General features: G+C 40.3%; 1 protein-coding gene across 1 annotated transcript in view; it reads right to left on the reverse strand.

Annotated features, from left to right (window-relative positions):
- LOC141784269 (uncharacterized) overlaps positions 1 to 17267 on the reverse strand; it is a 24303-nt gene extending 7036 nt beyond the window's left edge. The window contains exons 1-18 of the mRNA XM_074662045.1: positions 16889 to 17267; positions 14664 to 14764; positions 14470 to 14539; positions 14259 to 14389; positions 14079 to 14167; positions 13848 to 13947; positions 13708 to 13751; positions 13514 to 13591; positions 12044 to 12240; positions 9568 to 9632; positions 9375 to 9481; positions 9147 to 9249; positions 8709 to 8808; positions 8350 to 8389; positions 6310 to 6361; positions 6108 to 6216; positions 3370 to 3453; positions 2592 to 2709 (exon numbers count right to left, since the gene is read on the reverse strand). Coding sequence (XP_074518146.1) covers positions 2592 to 2709; positions 3370 to 3453; positions 6108 to 6216; positions 6310 to 6361; positions 8350 to 8389; positions 8709 to 8808; positions 9147 to 9249; positions 9375 to 9481; positions 9568 to 9632; positions 12044 to 12240; positions 13514 to 13591; positions 13708 to 13751; positions 13848 to 13947; positions 14079 to 14167; positions 14259 to 14389; positions 14470 to 14539; positions 14664 to 14764; positions 16889 to 17141 — 1841 coding nt within the window. The 5' untranslated portion in view covers positions 17142 to 17267. The remainder of the gene's footprint in view (positions 1 to 2591; positions 2710 to 3369; positions 3454 to 6107; positions 6217 to 6309; positions 6362 to 8349; positions 8390 to 8708; positions 8809 to 9146; positions 9250 to 9374; positions 9482 to 9567; positions 9633 to 12043; positions 12241 to 13513; positions 13592 to 13707; positions 13752 to 13847; positions 13948 to 14078; positions 14168 to 14258; positions 14390 to 14469; positions 14540 to 14663; positions 14765 to 16888) is intronic.
- Between the last annotated feature and the right edge of the window lie 2798 nt (positions 17268 to 20065).

A 20065-nucleotide genomic window follows, 5' to 3' on the forward strand; every position in this document is an offset into this window, starting at 1 on the left:
GGCCTCCTGCAGCTTTAACAAGCAGTAGAGGCGCTCTAATGAAACGCTGCTGGCGGCGGGGCGGCGTTTCGGGGTGTGAGAGGAGACGCAGGTCAGCGAGCTTTACTGCCGCGCCATCTTCATTAAGCTAACCGCTAACACGCTGCGCCATGACTCATCGCTCAAACACGTCCGCCGTGTGTTTCCCACAATCCTTTGATTTTTCCGGTGCCCCTCTTTTGCAGCATTTGCATCTCAAGTTTATACTCTGCACAACAGCACCCCCTGTGGCTCAACAGTGAAACTGGAAGACAACAAAAAGCTGTGTTTTAAAAATGTTGTTTTTGTTTCATTTCTGTTGTTTTGGTATTGTTTGACCTCATTCTATCACTTTGACCATTGTGGTGATCTCACTGTCAAGCTTTGATTTCATTTTATTACACTGACCTCATTCTATTGATTTGACCTCATTCTATTACTTACACTAATTCTACTGCTTTGACATCTTTCTAACACTTTGACCTCATTTTATTGCTCTGCACCAATTGTACTTCTTTGACCCGATTGAACTATTTTTTTAACATACTCTATTGTTTTGACCTCCTTGTATTGCTTCACCTTTCATTCTTTTACTCTGATCTTATTCCATTGTGTTGAACTCACTTTATCGCTTTGACCTCATTCTTTCACTTTGACCATTGTGGTGATCTCACTGTCAAGCTTTGATAACATAATATTACATTGACCTCATTCTATTGATTTGACCTCATTCTGTTGCTTTGCGCTAATTTTACAGCTTTGATTTCATTTTATTAGTTTGACCTTATTCTCCTGCTTTGACCTCATTCTATTGATTTTCACTAATCCTACTGCTCTGATCTCACTCTATTACTTTGACCTCATTCAATTTTTTGCCTTTATTTTGTTTCTTTGGCCTCTTTTTGAACACTTTGACCTTATTAAATTGCTTTGACCTCATTCTGTTGATTTGCAGTTGCACCTCTTTGACCTGAATGTACTATTTTTATCATACGGTTTTGTTTTGATCTCCTTGTATTGCCTCAACTTTAAGTCTTTCACTCTGATCTTATTCCAATTATGTTGACCTCATTAAATTACTTTGACCTCATTCTATTGCTTTGATAACATTGGTGAGCTGAATTGAAGTCTATTACTTGGACCTAGCTGTGTTACTTTGAATGTTTTCTACTGCTTTGACCTCATTCTGCTGCATTGATAACTTTGTATTTGATTTGATCAAATTTGACTGCTCTGACCTTATTGTGCTACTTTTACCGTATTGTACAGCTTTGACCTCATTGTGTAACTTTGATTTGATTTTGCTGCTTTGACCTCATTCTAATGAACTTGTGTTGTTCATTTTTTCCACACGTGTCCTCGAGCAGCTGAAAGTTTGTGGAAATGGTGAACACCCTGAGCTTCCAGACGTCCAAACATCAAACCTCCAGCTGCTGTTGTGTCTACTCGTCCCCGATATGTCCCTGACTCGTCCCCGATATGTCCCTGACTCGTCCCCGACTCAAGCGAGGTCACCTCGGAGGAGGGTCATCATGGGGCTCTGTGGAGTTTACAGCGCTGTGTCTCGTTCCTCTCGGCTTCTTGTGGTTTTCCATCTGACTTCAGTGAAATAATTGAAACCGCAGCTTCCTTCAGAGTCTGCAGCGCTGGAACAAATCTGGAGTCCGTTTGGCTTTTTGTTTGTTTGAAACTGGAGCCGCTGACACGGTTGAGATGTTTCAAACAGGATTAGGGATCTCCTTTCATTGTGTTTGTGGACAAAATATGGCAAACAGCTGGGGAAGGCCGGGCAGACGGGTTCTGACTTTACAGAGTTTACCGTCATTTCTTCACATTCGATTTTTTAGGTCTGGAAAACCTCACAGCCACCACTCCAGGAAGTCATCACGAGAAGTTTCTGATATTCACAAGAAAAACTGAAAGGAAGGAGAGACAGTTTGTGATTCGTTCAGGTTTACGCCGCCACAGTTTCAACCTTCCAACCAAAGTTTGTGAGCGACTGAAAACCAGACGAGGAGCCGAGCTGGCGGCCCCGCAGATAAACAACTAGAGAAGATGACGAGGAGAGAACACGGAGGAGGTTACTGCGGTTTCCCTCCAGTCTGAGCGCCGTGCTAGCTCTGCTCCACGAGTGTGTGTGTGTGTGTGTGTGTGTGTGTGTGTGTGTGTGTGTGTGTGTGTGTGTGTGTGTGTGTGTGAGTAATATACGTCCAACCGCAGATTCTGCGTCTTGTTTTTGCCGTGTTGTGTCTTGTTGCTGAAGGCCGACGTCTGACAGTGATTACACCAACCACAGAGGCCAATTTGTGTGTGTGTGTGTGTGTGTGTGTGTGTGTGTGTGTGTGTGTGTGTGTGTGTGTGTGTGTGTGTGTGTGTGTGTGTGTGAGAGATAGAAAGAGGAAGGGTGTGTGTGCTCTGTAGAAATCTGTTTCCTGGGTGGAGGAGTGTAAAGTGGTTCATCACTTCAAACACGTTATAATGTTTACTGTGTCAAAGCTACCAGCTAACAGCTAACAGCTAACAGCTGACAGCTAACAGCTAACAGCTAACAGCCAGGTTGAACATGTCCTCACCGGGTGACGGCGCCCTTGGCCCCGGGCTGGATGAGGTGGGAGAAGTATTCCTCCACCACAGAAGAAGTCAGGTGTTTCTTCAGGTAGGGGAAGAAGAGGGGATGCCGAGCGACCACTCCTGGATCAGAGACAGAGGACAGGAGTGAGGACAGAGGACAGAGGACAGAGGACAGAGGAGTGAGGACAGAGGACAGAGGACAGAGGACAGAGGACAGAGGAGTGAGGACAGAGGGCAGAGGACAGAGGACAGAGGAGTGAGGACAGAGGAGTGAGGACAGAGGACAGAGGACAGAGGACAGAAGAGTGAGGACAGAGGACAGAGGACAGAGGACAGAAGAGTGAGGACAGAGGACAGAGGAGTGAGGACAGAGGACAGAGGACAGAGGAGTGAGGACAGAGGAGTGAGGACAGAAGACAGAGGACAGAGGAGTGAGGACAGAGGGCAGAGGACAGAGGAGAGGAGTGAGGACAGAGGACAGAGGACAGAAGAGTGAGGACAGAGGACAGAGGACAGAGGAGTGAGGACAGAGGAGTGAGGACAGAGGACAGAGGAGTGAGGACAGAGGACAGAGGACAGAGGACAGAGGAGAGGAGTGAGGACAGAGGACAGAGGACACAGGGCAGAGGACAGAGGAGTAAGGACAGAGGACAGAGAACAGAGGACAGAGGACAGAGGACACAGGGCAGAGGACAGGGGAGTGAGGACAGAGGACAGAGGACAGAGGAAAGGTAACACACTGTGGGAGAGGGTGAGGCTGAGACAGGTCATGAAGCTCACCGATGTTAGCAGAGTCTCCTTTGTCCCCGCTCCTGGTGTACGCCAGCTCCTCCAGCCTGTAGCTGTGTGGTCCGCTGGGCAGCTCTGGACAGAGACCAGAAAACCAGATCAGAGGAGTTCACGTGGCCCGGCTGGCCCGGACTGAAGAAGGAAGCCAGCAAGGACTCCTCCAGTTCTCCTGCCAGCAACCGTTTGTTTCCACCCAGTCCAAGCCTTTACTGTGTGTGTGTGTTTGTGTGTGTGTGTGTGTGTGTGTGCGTGCGTGTGTGTGTGTGTGTGTGTGTGTGTGTGTGTGTGTGTGTGTGTGAGGAAGTCTGAGCTCATCATTCTCACCTGGGCAAACAAACAGAACTGGGCTCAGGGAAGAATGAATAAGTGAATAAATGAATGAATGAATGAATTGATGAATGAATGGATGAATGAATGGATGAATAAATGAATGAATGAATGGATGAATAAATGAATGAATGAATGGATGAATAAATGAATGGATGAATGCTGTATTCTGAACATGCAAATGATGCACAAAGTAAAGTGAAAAAGAAACAAACAGTGAGGACGGTCAAAACAACAATAAGAATCTGCACCATCACGTCCAACGTGGAGCAGGAAGAAGCTCAGGCTGAGAAACAAACGACCCAAACACAAACTCTGAAACCTCTGGACAAATAACAACTGACCGCTCTCCTTTAGTGCATCTTTTCTGGACCCTGGCGGGCCAGTGCAGGATTCCAGAATCTCAGCCTTAAATCACAGAATTCTACAACCCCTGATTTGAATCTCAAAATTCCAGAATCTGACTGTAATCTCAAAGATTCTGGAATTAATTCTAGAGTTCTAGAATCCCCAATTTCAATCTTACATTCTGGGATTTCCTCTAATGTCAAAATTCTAGAATCCATGATGTCAATCTCTGAATTCCAAAATTCCTAAACTTAATTCCAGAATTACAGAATCCCTCAGTCCAACCTGAAATCCAAAACCCCCGATTTTAATCACAGAATTCTGGAATCTCTGACTTCAATTTTTAATTTCTAGAATCTGTTATTTTAGAGTTCCAGAATCCACGAATTTAATTGAAGAATTCTAGAACCTCTGATTTCAATCTTAAAATTCCAGAATTTTTTTCCTTATTTTCCAAAATTCTCGAATCACTGACTTCAATTTCAGAATTCGAAAATTCCTTAAATTTGAGAATTACAGCATCCCACGATCCAAGCTCAAATCCAAAATCCCTGATTTTAATCACAGATTTCTAGAATCTCTGACCACAATTTCTAATTTCTGTTATTTTAGAATTCTGGAATCCCTGAATTTAACTGAAGGATTCTAGAATCCCCGACTTTTGTCTTAAATTCTGCCTTTACTCACAGAGTTTTTGAATCTGTAAAAATAAACACCGAATTCTAGAATCTTGGACTTCAGTGCCAAAATTCTAGAATCTTGGACTCAAATCTCAGAGACCCTGGAAACGCTGATTTAAATCCTTAACAATTCCAGACAGATGTCTCTAATCACAGAATCCTAGAGTTACTGAGTTGAGTGATTTTGGCCTGAACTCTGACTCATCACTGAACTCCAGAGTGTTTTTCTAGAGCTCCAAATGAAAACCGGATGTTTAAATGTTTTGAACACAGTTTGATAGATAACATTTTTAGATTTACTCCCTCTGTCCTCTGTGTCTCCTGTTTGGACGAATGGGTTGATCACAGATTGATTACCTCTGCCTGCGTGCTGACTGATCCATTAGTGATGTCTGTTTCCAGACACTTGAACCTGTTGATGCTTTGATTTTCAGTCTGAAGAAAAGGAGTGAATGTCTCTCCCAGGGGAAAAAGAGGAGATGAATCCCAGCTGAGACTTTTCTTTGACATGAAAACAGGTGAATGAATATTAATCACAGCAGCTCCTCTCCTCCTCCTGCACCTCACAGCCTTTTCTCCTCTCTGGTTTGTTTTCTGTGTCTGAAGGAGCCTTTCTGTTCCTGGGAGGAATGTGAGGAAGGCCGTGACGCAGCCAGGGCTCTGCACACACACTCTGCACACACACTCTCCTCACACACCTCACACAGTTAAACCAGAAGTCCTGCTTTCAGCTCCATGTGCTTCAAGTTTCTGCAGCGAACGCGTCCTGAGCCCACACGTCCTGCTGCACAGCTGAGCTACACCTCAGCTGCTGGTTCCTTCATTCTTAATGCTAAATACAATTTTCTGTGTGTGTGTGTGTGTGTGTGTGTGTGTGTGTGTGTGTGTGTGTGTGTGTGTGTGTGCGTGTGCGTGTGTGTGTGTAACAAGAGTGTTTTGTGTGTTTTGTGAGGCCACGTGAGCCCAGCCTTGGTGAAAGGATAAAAAAGCACAGCGTGAGCTCTTTGGGGGAATTGAAAATACACACACACACACACACACACACACACACACACACACACACACACACACACACACACACACACACACACACACACACAGCAGGAGGTGTGAACCAGTGTTTATCAGAGGTTGATTTTGAAGATGCTGGTGTTTCAGTAAATGTTTTTTTGGTGTTTAATTTAAAAAATGTGTTTTTGAAGTGAGGTGAGCAGTGAGGTGCGCCCTCTGTTGGCAGACAGCAGTAACTACACAAACACTACTTTTTAAAACCACTTTAACTCTGCAGGACTCTTCAGTCTCACCTCAGAGGTTACAGAGACCCCGTCAGGACCCTCTGAGTAACAGCCCAGCCTCAGGAGCGAGTGTGTTTACCTTTGTCGTGCTCCTCCTCCTCTAAAGTGGGAGGGGCCTCCTCCCCAGGTGTGTCTGGCTCCGCCTCTGTGAAGGACTCCACCAGCTCCCCACCGACATGAACATGGACCTGCAGGAGTTCACCAGCCAATGAGCCGTGACTGTTAATGACGCCAAAGCGACTTCAGCGAAGCGGTTTCTGGTTTGATCTTAAAAAACCAACCTTGAGCTGAGACTTCGGGTGTAGGAAGAAAAACGGCTTCAGCACGGGAGACCTGCAGACAGAAACGTGAAAACCAAAAGACATTTAGTTAGAATCTGAAAGGTGATTTTTTTAAGAGGAGTAGCCCATCAAAAGTGATAATAAAGTCACCAGGTTTCTTCATTAAAGGAGCAATGCTCCAAAAAAAAAGGGTTGTCATTTTTCAGATTATTAAAGTTTAACTTTTATGAGAAAACGTGATTTTGTTCCCAGATGAATATTTCAACAATAAAGACGCTAAATTAAGAGGAGTAAGTTGTTATGTTGTAGGAATACTGGCGTAATGTTATCAAAGTCAAAATGTTGGGAGAAAGCCATACATTTAAAAAACTTCTATAAAAAAATAAACTCTAACTTACACACATGATTTGTTTGGCTTCAGAAACAGAGTTGTTTTAATAAATCAACACAAGAATAAAACAGTTCAAAGAAAACTGACCAATGAAATCAAGGTGTGATTTCACATGGAAAAAGTCATGTTGCTGTTAAAATACGAGTAATGAAGACGTAGATTTACCTGAAAATAAATCTGTTTTTAAGAGAATCAAAATGTCATGTGACCTAAAAATGCTGAGTCATCTGACAGGAAAAAGTTTTAATGTTCTGGAGAAAAAGTTGTGAGCTCAGGTGAAAATGGTCACAGTGGGAAAAGTTTGCAATGATAGGTGAAAACACAAGGAAATTAACCTGTACAGGTAAAATATAAAGTCATTTTGTTACAAATAAAAGTCGTTAGGATAACTGACGACTGTGACCTCTGTTAAAAACTCTAACCTTTGTTTTTTCTCACTTAACTTAAAAAGTTTCTGACTTTTTTGAAAAATATTTCTGATGCTTTTAAAGATTTTGACCTTTTATAATAAAAATATTTTTTTTTATAACTTTTTTAAGAGCCCCTCAGACAAATAAATTAATAAATTAATTAATTAATTAATTAAACAATAACAAATCTGACGTTTTTATAAGGTTTTTTCACCTTAAACAATGGTTCTGCTTTTTGAAAAAATATATTTCTCACCTTGTATTTAAAAAAAAAATCCTCACCTTTAATTTGATCACGACTTTTTAAAATATTTTTTTATTTTTTACTTTCATTCACTTTTTTGAAGTTTGTTTCTGAAAAAGTCTGACTTTCTATAATTTATTTTGTTTTTTTGCTTTAAAAAAATTAAAACTCCTTAGAGGTTTCATAGTTTTAAGTAAAAGTGGTGAAAAAAAAAGTTTTACTTTAAAAAAAAAATAAAATTGACACTTTTAAAAAACTCTGAAATCTAAAATATTTTAACTTTTGATAGGAATTCAGACTTTTTAAAATATATTTTTAATTCAACTATTTATTTTTTTAATTCTATTCACTTTTTTGAAGTTTATAATTTTCAGAAAGTCTGACTTTCTATAATAACTGGTGTTTTTTTGATTTTTTGTTTTTTTGCTTTTTAAGAATTTAAACTCCTTAGAGGTTTCATAGTTGTAAGTAAAAGTGATGAAAAAAAATGTTTTACTTTAAAAAAAAATATTTTTGACACTTTTAAAAAACTCTGACATCTAAAATATTTAACTTTTGACAGGAATTCAGACTTTTTAAAACATATTTTTCGTTTAATTATTTATTTTTTTAAATTTTAATCAATCTTTTTTAAATTCTACTTTATCAAAAAGTCTGACTTTCCATAATAAATGGTGTTTTTTTTTGCTTTACTTTGTAAGGATTAAAACTCCTTTAAGGTTTCATAGTTTTAGGTAAAAGTGCTGGAAAAAAAGACCCCTGAATTTTTCAGAATGAGATTTACAAAATAGTTTTTACTTTTTTTACTTTTTCAAAACTGTTTTTGACACTTTAAAAAATCTCTAACCTTTAAATTTTTTTTAATTTTTAATAAAAATTCAGACTTTTAAGAGGATTTTTTTTTCTTCTTAGAGTGTATATATATTGTTATTTACTGAAGCCCTAATCCTCCTCTGTAGAGAAACATCATCAGGGCGAAGACGTCAAGGACTCACACTCGAGGACGTCCGCCCACGATGCCCGTCAGTCCAGGAGCTGAGTGAGGAGCAGAGAGACGATAAAGTTACCACCAGGCTGAAGAGGACAAAACCTTCCTTATCCACACACACACACCCACACACACACACACACACACACACACACACACACACACACACACACACACACACACAGCCTGCAGCTGCTTTCTCATTGCTGTGAAGATGATGATGAGGGGAAGATATAAATAAACCAATCAGAGGACAGAGTTCAGGGTCAGTGGAGCAGCGTGTGCATAGTTTCACTCTTGAACTTTGTGTGTGTGTGTGTGTGTGTGTGTGTGTGTGTGTGTGTGTGTGTGTGTGTGTGTGTGTACCCATGCCGGTCCCTGCAGGAGCGATCTCTCTGGCGAACAGCTCCAGAGCTTTCTTCTGTTTGTGATGGGCCGACATCCAGAGCACGGCCTCCCTGCTGCCCTGAAGAGTCAGAGACACACACACACAGCGAGGAGCGGTGAAATCCACTTCCTGCTGCCTCCAACAACCCCACAAACCAGAGCTAACACACAGACACACAGCACCAGGAGGAGGAAGTGTGTGTGAGGTGTGAAAGAGGAACAGAACAGCCCTAAAGGAGTGTGTGAGGTCGGAGACGTGAAAACCGTGACCCCGACCTCTAGAGGAACAGACGAGTGACAGAAGGAGGGTTCAGCAGCGTGAAACAGGATTTAGTCTGACCCCAAAGCGCCTCTGGGATGGCAGTGTGTGAGCCAGCGAGGGGTGGAGGAAGAGGAGGAGAGACGAGTGTGTGATACCTTGGTCTGAGCGTTCTCTCCGTACGTGTCCTCAGCTCCCAGCACCTGGATGTTAACGGAGCTGAAATCATCCAGACCCAGCTGCTTAAACATCCGCTTGGTCCTACACACACACACACACACACACACACACACACACACACACACACACACACACACACACAGGTATATACTCAGAAACCCATAAAAGAAGCACCAACACACACAGAGTCCAGTCTTGACTCGCACCGTTTGATGATGCTCTCTGCGGTTCGCCGAGCCTTCTCCGACGCTCTGGGCCCGCCAACCGGACACACCGCCGTGGCCCGGAACCCGTCCATGTAGGTCGCACACACCTGGGGGGGGCGGGACAGGAAGTCAGGTGAGATGTCTGTGACAGGGGGGAGCGGTCAGACTTCAGGGCGCCCTGACCGTGTCTCACCTTGTAGTCCGGTGACGGGGCGTGGCCTCTGGCTCCGGTCACTCTCACGGCTCCGCCCTCCACACCTGGAAACACACTCAGGTGAGTCATTGTGAGGGAGGTGAGACCTGACTCATTCAGACCGCGCTCCCTGAGAGGAGTGTGAGGAGTGTGTGGGTGAGCCAGCAACCCGTGACCGCTCAGAAACAGGAACACGTTCTTCCTCTATCTTTTCATCCAAACATCACGCAGCACTCTGTCCGCGGCGGCCTGAACCCCACCACGGGCTGCGGACACGGGTCATCCTCAGGTCACGTTCCTGGCGTCTCCGTGTGAAAGCGGTGAACTCCAGAGGTCATGGAGTGGTCAAACGAGGCTGAGGGCTTCATGGGAGGCCAAATTAGACTGAAGTATTTACAGTTTCAGCTCCACAGCGGCTGGAAGTCCACATCCAGAACCCCCAAAGGGTTCAGAGATTAGACCCAGTTCACTTCAGTCCAGCTCTGGAAACTGGGATTAACTCAGTCAAATATGTCTGTGAGCTTCCAGAGTTAAACTCAGTACAGTTCCTCTTTCGGCCACTAGAGGGTGTCTCAGCAGTGAGCCAGTCCCCATAGAGCCCCATGTTAAAGTCTGATTCGCTGCTTGATTCACTCTGAATTCTGGGATAAAAGTCACATTTTTTTAAACTTTTTTAGATTTTCTCAGGAATCAAATGTTACAATTAAAGTTTGCAATTCAGACGTTTATCTTTTGTTAAATCAGATTCAGGACGTTTAAAAATTTTATTTCATGATCCTAACTTTTTTAAGGAATTGTGACTTTTTAAAAATATATTTTTCTGACATTTTCAAAGAACCAAGAAGTCTTTTTTTTTTTTTTTTAAATATCTGACTTTTTAAGAAAAATGTTAAAAGACTTCAATTTTTCAGATTTTTTTTTCAAAATTTTGAATTTTTGAAGTATGTCGCTTACTATTAAAAAAATCTGACTATTTAAGAAAATTTTTTTTAAAAAAATCTTTTTTAGTTTTGAAAAACATTTCTGACATCTGTAAAGTACTTTGACTTTTAAAAAGAAAAAAAAAACTTAAAGTACATTTTAAGACTGACCGTAAAGATTTTGATTCTTTGAAAAATGTTCCTGATTTTTTTTTAATTCTGTCATTTTTCAAGGATTTTTCTTACCTTTAAAAACCAGTTCAGAATTGTGACTTTTTTTAAAATATATTTTTTAATTCTTTTTTTTTTATTTCATTCACTTTTTTGAGAATTCTACATTTTTCAAAAAGTTTGACTTTCCAAAAAACTAGCTGTGTTTTGTTGTTTTTGTTGTAGAATTCAAGCTCCTCCAAAGGTTTTTTTAGTTTTATGTAAAAATAGTAAAAAAAAAAAAAACTGAATTTTCTGAAATGATTTTTTTTTTACAGGATTCAGACTTTTTTGAAGAACGTCTCATCTCTTTGACTATTAAAAAACAAATCTGACCATTTATTTCTTTTTTTAATTTTGAAAAATATTTCTGACATCTGTAAAGTACTCTGACTTTTTTGGGTTTTTTTGTTTTTTTCTTTTGTTGTTTTTGTTGTAGAATTCAAGCTCCTCTAATGTTTTTTTAGTTTGAAGTAAAAGTGGTGAAAAAAAGTTTTTTTCCTCTGACTTGTCACAGAAACACTTACTTATCTCTTAGTTTCTGTGGCGTACAGCTTCTCTGGTCTGTTAGGCAGAGTTCAGTCGTGTTTCTTTCCATGATTTTCAGACTTTTTCAGGTTTAAATCAGAGCTGACTGAACGTCCGTCAGCTGGTTCCTCTTCAGACCACACTGACCTACTTCTGGTGGATCCTGCGGTTCACTCTGGGTCAGCCTGTAGGAGGAAGATATACTGAGCGCTGCTGCAGGATCTGGGTGGTGTGGGGGTCACGGAGGAGTCACTGCTTCTGTTGGGCCATGACTGATTTTATCCCTGCACACATGATGTGGAGGAGGATTTACTCAAACCCAGCACAGGGAGTGTAGACGGTCGGTGTTTACACCTCCACGAACGAGCTGCAGGGCGTCAAATCTTTAAGAAAATGAGTTAATGAGCAGAGGAAGCTCCAGGTCTCATCAGGGGCTCATTAAGGTCTCTTTAGGGTCTCTTCAGGGTCTCATCAGGGAGGAGGGATCTCGTGGTGGTTTCAGGGTTCATGTGGAGGTTCAGGGCTGCAGGCGGGGTGTGGAGGAGTTCGATCTGGGTGAGAGGAGCGTGTTTGGTTTGGATGAAGAGGAGGAATTAATGTCTGCGCGCTGATAAGCAGCGGAGCTTCAGGTCAGAGGAGGGTGAGCGGTTCAGTCCGGGGTCGCTCAGAGTTTGTTTAAGCTTCCTGACCAGTGTTTGTGGGTTAGAAAAACAGTCACAGTTCAGCTGCTGGTCGCTTCCCAGACACCACTCTGTGTCAGCGTGTGTGTGTGCGTGTGTGTGTGTGTGTGTGTGTGTGTGTGTGTGTGTGTGTCATACCCCGCACTTTCTTGATGACCACACGGCTGAAGTCACAGATGACGTCGGGCAGCAGGTATCTGCGGGGGTCTCCGATCTCGTACACCAGCTGCTCGGCCACGGTGCCGAAGGAGACCAGGCCGCCGGTTTTTGGCGGTTTGGAGAGGATGAAGGAGCCGTCGCTGGAGCACTCCACCACCGGGAACCCCATGTTGTCCCTGAGAAACAAAACACAACGTTAGTTCCATCAGATGGTTTGTTCCTGCCCCGCAGTTTGTTCATCCTCTGATACTCTTCTTAAAAAAAGATTTCTGACCCTGTACAGAACTCTTACTCACAACAAGCATTTTGACTTTTAAAAACAAATACAAAAAAAAAAAAATTATTGAGAATTTTTTTTATGTTTTAAAATCTTTTTTTTTAATCTGATTTAAAAAAATTAGGACATTTTTTTAAGAATTCCAAGTTTTTAAAAGCCTGTGACTCTTTGAGAAAAGGTGGATTTAAAAATAACATATTTTCTGCCTTTTTAAAAAAAAATAATTCTGACTTTTTGAAAGTCAGAATTATAAAAAGTGTCAGACTTCTGAGAAAAATTAAATAAATATATATATTTTGTTTCTCAGAAGTCTGATATTTTGAATTGAATTCAGAATTTTTAAAAAATATTTCCTATACTTAAAAAAGATTTCTGACCCAGTACAGAATTCTTACTCACAACAAGCATTTTGACTTTTAGAAACAAATATAAAAAAAAAAAAAAAAAGAATTATGGAATCTGTTTTTATACATGATGACGGTTTTTATCAGATTTGAAAAAAAAAGTGAGGACATTTATTTAAGAATTCCAAGTTTTTTAAAGGCTTGTGACTCTTTGAGAAAAGGTGGATTAAAAAAATATATTTAAGGCCTTTTTTTTTTAATAATTCTGATTTTTTGAAAGTCAGAATTAGTAAAAATGTCAGACTTCTGAGAAAATAAAAATATATATAAATATTTCTATATTTTTGTCTCAGAAGTCTGACATTTTGAATTGAATTCTGAATTTTTTCAAAATATTTCCCGTACTTAAAAAAAGATTTCTGACCCTGTACAGAACTCTTACTCACAACAAGCATTTTGACTTTTCAAAACAATTATTAAAAAAAAAAAAAAATTATCCAGAATTTTTTTATGCTTTAAATTTTTTTTTTTTATATGATGACTTTTTTGATCTGATTTCAAAAAAAAGTTTGGAGAAGTTTTTGAAGTATTCCAAATTTTAAAAGGCCTGTGACTGTGACTCTCTCCAAAGTTTCCATATTGAAAAGTCGAACAAGAAATAAACACAAAGCGTGCTCAACTTGTGACATCACAGATTGGTGAAGCGCAGTAAAAGAAAAAGTTTCACACAGGAGTTGTTAAGCTGACTTTGTAGCATGCAACAGTGGTGGAAGCTTCCTGAGAGCCAGACAATTAGAAGTGAATAAGAACTGTTTGACTTCCTCTCACCAGTCAGGAACTTTGTGCCAGTCGGTGAAGATCCCGCCCGTGCTCTGAGCGCCACACTCGATCAGGTGACCTGCGAGACTGACGGACGAGTTGACGTGAGGACGACACGCAGCCACACGGCAGCTCCAACAGGAAACTGAATCAGACTGAATCAAGGTCAGCTCTGGGCAGTTCGACCAAACCCTCCGTCTTACCTTCCAGCCGCCAGCAGGTCGTAGTCGCCCCTCCCCCATCCGAACTGTCACAGAGAAAACGCCACACACAAGTTAAAGCATGTTTCTCTATGAGTCACTTCACTGAACGCTTCAACAGACGGGCGCTCAAACCCACGTACAGAGTGCATGAGCGGGCCCAGAGCCACCGCGCTGTCCACACAGCGCCCCGTGACCACGATGTGAGCGCCCAGGTCCAGACAGCGACGGATCGGTTCAGCCCTGAGCGCACAAAGAGAGAGAGGAGAGGAGCGTCCAAGTTTCATTTTCATTAAGGTACGGGAACAGCGTGTGTGTGTGTGTGTGTGTGTGTGTGTGTGTGTGTGTGTGTGTGTGTGTGTGTGTGTGTGTACCCCAGGTACGCGTTCATGCTGTGGAGGGTTTTAGGCAGCGCCTGTCTGCTGCCGTCGTCCGCCATCTTTACTTCAGACAGACCGCTCCTCTGAGACAACGAGGAGAGAGGAGACAGGTGAAGATGAGGAGGTGTGTCTTCAAACAGGTGTCATGATGATGTCATACCACAGAGCTCTTACATGAGGCATGAGGTCATCGCCTGTCACTACCGCCACTTTGAGGTCAAGGCCCGCCTTCTTTACGACCTCCTGGATGGCTTCGGCGCACGCCAGAGGGTTCACGCCTCCTGCGTTACTGACCACACGGATACCTGCGGGCTCACAGTCACACTGATGAACTCACAGAGTTTGTTTACATGATGATGTCAGAGGACGCGGCGTCCTGACTCACCTTTCCTGTGGATGTCGTTGATGAACGGGGCGAGAGCCACCTGGACAAAGTCTGGAGTGTAGCCCAGATTCTGCAGAGACACAAACATCATGGTGCTGTGAGTTACTGTGGAGGCACCACGCCGCCCCCTGCTGGCAGGGAGCAGGCACTGCAGGCACAGGGAGCAGAGGATCCGTGTGGGCGTGATCACTCACAGGCATCTTGGTTTTGGCGGCGGTGAGCAGAGACATGGTGATCTCACTGAGGTAGTCAAACACCAGGAAGTCCAGCTTCCCGCTGTAGATCAGCTGAGGCACTGTCCACACACACACACACACACACACACACACACACACACACACACACACACACACACACATTTAAAGCTTTTTCAATCCATCACCAACACTGAATGAACCAGGTACGGCAACAGCACTTGGACAAACAACACGCAGAGAGTTTATTGGCTTTGTCTCTAGATTTGAGACTGAATTGAGGTTTTGTCTCCAACATTTCTGACCTGGGCTTCTTCAAACTCAGACTGAAGACATATTTATTTAGGATGGCTTTTAATACCCAGCAGTATGGTGAAACTTTTACTTTTAGTCTGTTTTTATTTCTTTTTTAGATCTTTTATTGCTGTTATTGCTTCTATTTGTTTTTAATTGTTTTATTTGTTGCTTTCTTCCAACTCTTGTAAAGCACTTTGGTTCACCGAAAGGGTTGTTGTTAAGGGCTGTATAAATAAAAACATTTACATTTACACCAGTTAAAGTTTTTCTTTTTATTAAGTTATCATTATTAATTATTAGAAAAAACTTTTTTATATTTACGTTACTGCCGATCCCGTTTAAGGGGGCAGACATAACGAATGATCATATTTGCCTACGGCAGACTGTGGGGGACAGAAAGAGTGAAGTGCATTTTTCAATATGAGCCTGGTCTTGAAGAAGAACACCTGGAAGGAAAGCAGAGACTGTTGCTCAATGATGGATGTGGCTAAAATTCTGATTTCTACATACTGCACCTTTAAATCTGGCTTTCAATTTGCATTAATTATTCTGAACCTTGGTCTGTATCAGTTACATCGTTGTTTGATTTTTATTTATTTAATTATTTCAATTATTTAACCATGAACTAATTTCAAGTATTTAGCCACTCAATTTTTTTAATCTATCCATTTATCAATTTATTATATTTATGTGTTCATCATTTATATTTATTTATTTATTTATTATATTTATGTGTTCATCATTTATATTTATTTATTAATTTATTATATTTATTTGTTCATCATTTATATTTATTTATTTATTTATTATATTTATGTGTTCATCATTTATATTTATTTATTAATTTATTATATTTATTTGTTCATCATTTATATTTATTTATTTATTATATTTATTTGTTCATCATTTATATTTATTTATAAATTTATTATATTGATTTGTTCATCATTTATATTTATTTATTTATTTATTATATTTATGTGTTCATCATTTATATTTATTTATTTATTTATTATATTTATGTGTTCATCATTTATATTTATTTATTAATTTATTATATTTATTTGTTCATCATTTATATTTATTTATTTATTTATTATATTTATGTGTTCATCATTTATATTTATTTATTAATTTATTATATTTATTTGTTCATCATTTATATTTATTTATTTATTATATTTATTTGTTCATCATTTATATTTATTTATAAATTTATTATATTGATTTGTTCATCATTTATATTTATTTATTTATTTATTATATTTATGTGTTCATCATTTATATTTATTTATTAATTTATTATATTTATTTGTTCATCATTTATATTTATTTATTTATTTATTATATTTATGTGTTCATCATTTATATTTATTTATTAATTTATTATATTTATTTGTTCATCATTTATATTTATTTATTTATTATATTTATTTGTTCATCATTTATATTTATTTATTTATTTATTCATTAATCATTCCCCTTTGTACTGATTTTACTTTTTACTCTGCCCTTTTTTTTAATCTCCATCTTCTTTCTTGTTTTGCTCTTTCCTGTCTGGGTCGTGTGTGAAGCACACATGCTAACATAAAATGTGCTCTTCAAAATGAAGTGGGGTTGTGTTCCACAGAAGCCTCTGATGAATGAATGACTGAATGAATGACTGTGTGATCACACTTTCAGTCAGTGTTGAGGTGTCAGCTTGAACAGGTGAATGAATGTTTTATTGGCTGAACAGATGCTGTACATTCTGTCCACACTGAGAACACACAGCACACTGTTAGCCTAGCTCTGTTTAAATATAAACCAACACCTTACTGATGTCTGCCAACATGAAGAGATCCTCCTCACCGTCAGGGCAGGTCCCTCTGGGACAGGTGAACACCTGTGGAACAGTCTGTTTGCAGCAGGAAGTTAACGGGTCTCACCTGAGGTGGCGGTGTCCCCCCAGAACCCGGAGGCACACCCGATCCGGACCGGTGTGGTACCGGCAGAGCTGGTGTAACACCTGGAGCTGGTTGTGTTTTCATTTACTGCACTCGGTGATGACGCATGAGAGGAGCCACAGCTGGAAAACTTCAGCTTCAAAGGCGCATTGACGCAGTTTCCTGCGCTTCTGGCGCGAGACAGCCTCGCGAGGACGGGCGGCGCGTGTCGCAGTGAATGCGTGAAAGTAGACATCGTTAAATTGTTCGTTAATTAGTCATAAAATCGAGAAAACGAGGAGAAAAGACGATCGAGTCTTCTCTGACAGGTTCAAGGTGCACTGGTCCGGAGATAAAAATAGACCGAGCGGAAACACGTCAAAGAAAGGTTCCGCTTGTCTCCGCTTCCTGTCCTGTGGGTTTTAACCGCTGGATTATGTTTTTACATGCACAAGTTAAAAAAGTTAAATACATAATAACTACGATTAAATAATAATAATAATAATAATAATAATAATAATAATAATAATAATAATATTAATAATAATAATAATAATAATTAAAGAAAGAAATATTTTAACCTTTTTATTTTACACAAACACACATATTTTAAAACAGAGTCATGAACAATTTGAGGAAAACGTCACAATCTTAGGCTTATTCCCATTACTTGAAGATTTTTTTTATCAAAATGTGTTTTTTTCCAAATAATGTTTGATGTAGATAAAGGAACGACATTAACCAGAAATTGGACAATAGACAGGTATGTTTTAATTAATTATATTTGTTTGTTTCTTACTTTGTGTTATTGGGTTTTTTTTACAAAAAATAAATAAATAGACCACATTTGTAAAGAAAAAAAAGTCAACTTTTTTTTCTACTTATTTTTATATTTATTTTTCTTATTTTTCTTATTGCAATAAAACAAAAAAGAAAAAGAAAGAAAGAAAGAAAGAAAGAAAGAAAGAAAGAAAAACTAAATAAACTGACTTAAAGGAAAAGCGTACAGAAATGAGAACCAAATTTAACCCTGACCTGCTTGACTCCACCTGAAACTCCCAGACTTAGTTTTCCATTAAAAACCCATTGGGTGATGTAGGAACCGGTCCAGGCTCAGGTCAGAGCCGTGCTGCAGCTGCAGGGCGATTAGGCAAAGTATCTGTGCTGCGGTGCAGTGTTCGGTTTTGAATAGCATGTCAGAGAGAGTGTGTCTCCGCTGGATTTGTATATGAGTGAGTGGGTGGGTGTGTGGTTGTGGTTTCTGATTTTCTGGTCCATTAAAACTGTTTGCACTGAAGGAATCGGTCCACAAAGTGAGCGACAGCTTGTACACTTTACACTTGATGATTTGAAATCTGGTTTTATCTTCAGGCTCTTTTCACAGCAGGGGGTTAGGAAACTCAAAACCAGTCCTACAAACATCTTAACCTTGGCAGGACTGGGTGTCTGCTTGTCTTTAGCTTTGTTTCGCAGAGACGATGAACTCCTCTCTAAACGCCTCAGAGCAGACCCCCGGGTGGAACCCCTGTCCCTCGTCTCCAGTAGGACTCCAGATCTTCTTCACCGTGGAGGTCGTTAACGTTGTGGTATGTTGAGTTTCAGTTAGTCTAACGAAGGGCAGGCTAATGCGTTTAATCAACATGAACTTATCAAATCAAGGGATTCGTTTTAAGCTGGTTAATAAATCAGATCATCAGCTAGGATAGCGTTCATGCTAACAGCAGCTTATCGTCAGTCAAAACAGATGAACATGAAGGAGCGTCTCAAAATGAAACCTCCAGAGCAACCTTTCCCTTGTTTAGCATCCTTTAAGACTTAGTGCTACGCTGCTTGGCTCCTGTTCTTTGGTTTTGTCCAAAGGTGAAAGTAACTAACAGCCCCCTGCAACCTTTTTGACCTTTGACCTCCAGTTTGGACTGCCAGTGAACGCCTGGACCGTTTGGTCGATCTGCTACGGCTCTCACTCTGTCCAAGCTCCAGAGGTAAACACTCGTCCTCACACTCTGATTCAGGCCAGTTCAGTTTGAGCCAAGTTTAGCTTAGCATAGCTTAGCTTAGGTAAGATATGTTTAATTTAGCTTTGTTAAGGCTAGTCTAGCTTAGCTTAGTTAAGGTACATTTAGGTTAATTTAGCAGAGCTTAGCTTAGTTAATGTAATTTAACATTGCTTGATAGAGTTAAAGGTTAGTACAGGTTAGTTTAAGCTAGTTCAGGCTGGGTTAGCTCAGTACTGGTAAGTCTTCCTTAGCATGGTTTATGCTAGTTTAGCTGCACTAAGTTGATGTTGTTTTGGGCTCATTCAGATTAGTTAGCTTGATTAAGCTTATTTCAGGTTACTTTAGCTTGGCTAAGGTTAACTTAGCTTTACTTGAATGTTAGTTTAGCTGAATTTATGTTAGCTTTCCTAAATTTTAGCTTAACTCAGTTGAGGCTAGTGCCGTTTAGTTTAGTTTTAGTTTATGTTAGCTTAGGATAGTTTAGATTAGTTGAATAAAGCTGAGACAGGGTTAGTTTATGCTAGTTAAAGTGAGTTTGATTAGATTAGAATAGATTAGATTAGATTAGATTAAATTATAGTATATTATAGTATATTAGATAAGATTGGATTGGATTACATTAGGTGAATTTAGTTCAGATTATTTTGGGTAAACTCAGGTTAACCTGGGTAAGTTAAGGTAAGTTAGTTTGGCTTGGTTTTCTTAAGGTGAGTGTAACAGAGCTTCGTTAAGGTTAGCTTGGCTCAGTTCAGTTGAGTTTATCTGTAGGTTAATGTGATTTTCAGTGAGTTAGCTGGTTTGTTTTGGGTCATGATGTCACTGATCCTCTTGTTTCCCTCTGTAGGTTTTCACTCTAAACCTGGCGTTGCTGGAGTGTGTGTACATCTTGTTTAGCTTCCTCCGTCCTCTCAACTATTACTCCCTCAGGAGCTCCTCTGTGTTCCTGTTCAACCTCTTCATGTACGGGCTGCTGCTGGCAGGTAACCGCTCTCTGTCTCCTTCCACCCTGAGTTTAGAGGTTTAAACCGGTTTCAGCCGGTCTGAATCTTCCCGTCTGCAGGTCGACCTCTGTTTCAGGCGTGTGTGTGTCTGGAGAGATACCTGGGGGTGGTTCATCCTGTGGTCTACCTGAGGTCAGAGAAGAATAAGAACACCTTCATGAGTGGTCAGATGAACTGTTTAA

This window comes from Halichoeres trimaculatus, unplaced genomic scaffold (genome assembly GCF_033239565.1).
Source record: "Halichoeres trimaculatus isolate MK-OKI-2021-1 unplaced genomic scaffold, fHalTri1.1 fHalTri1_scaffold_22, whole genome shotgun sequence".
In the NCBI taxonomy this organism is placed as follows: Eukaryota; Metazoa; Chordata; class Actinopteri; order Labriformes; family Labridae; genus Halichoeres; species Halichoeres trimaculatus.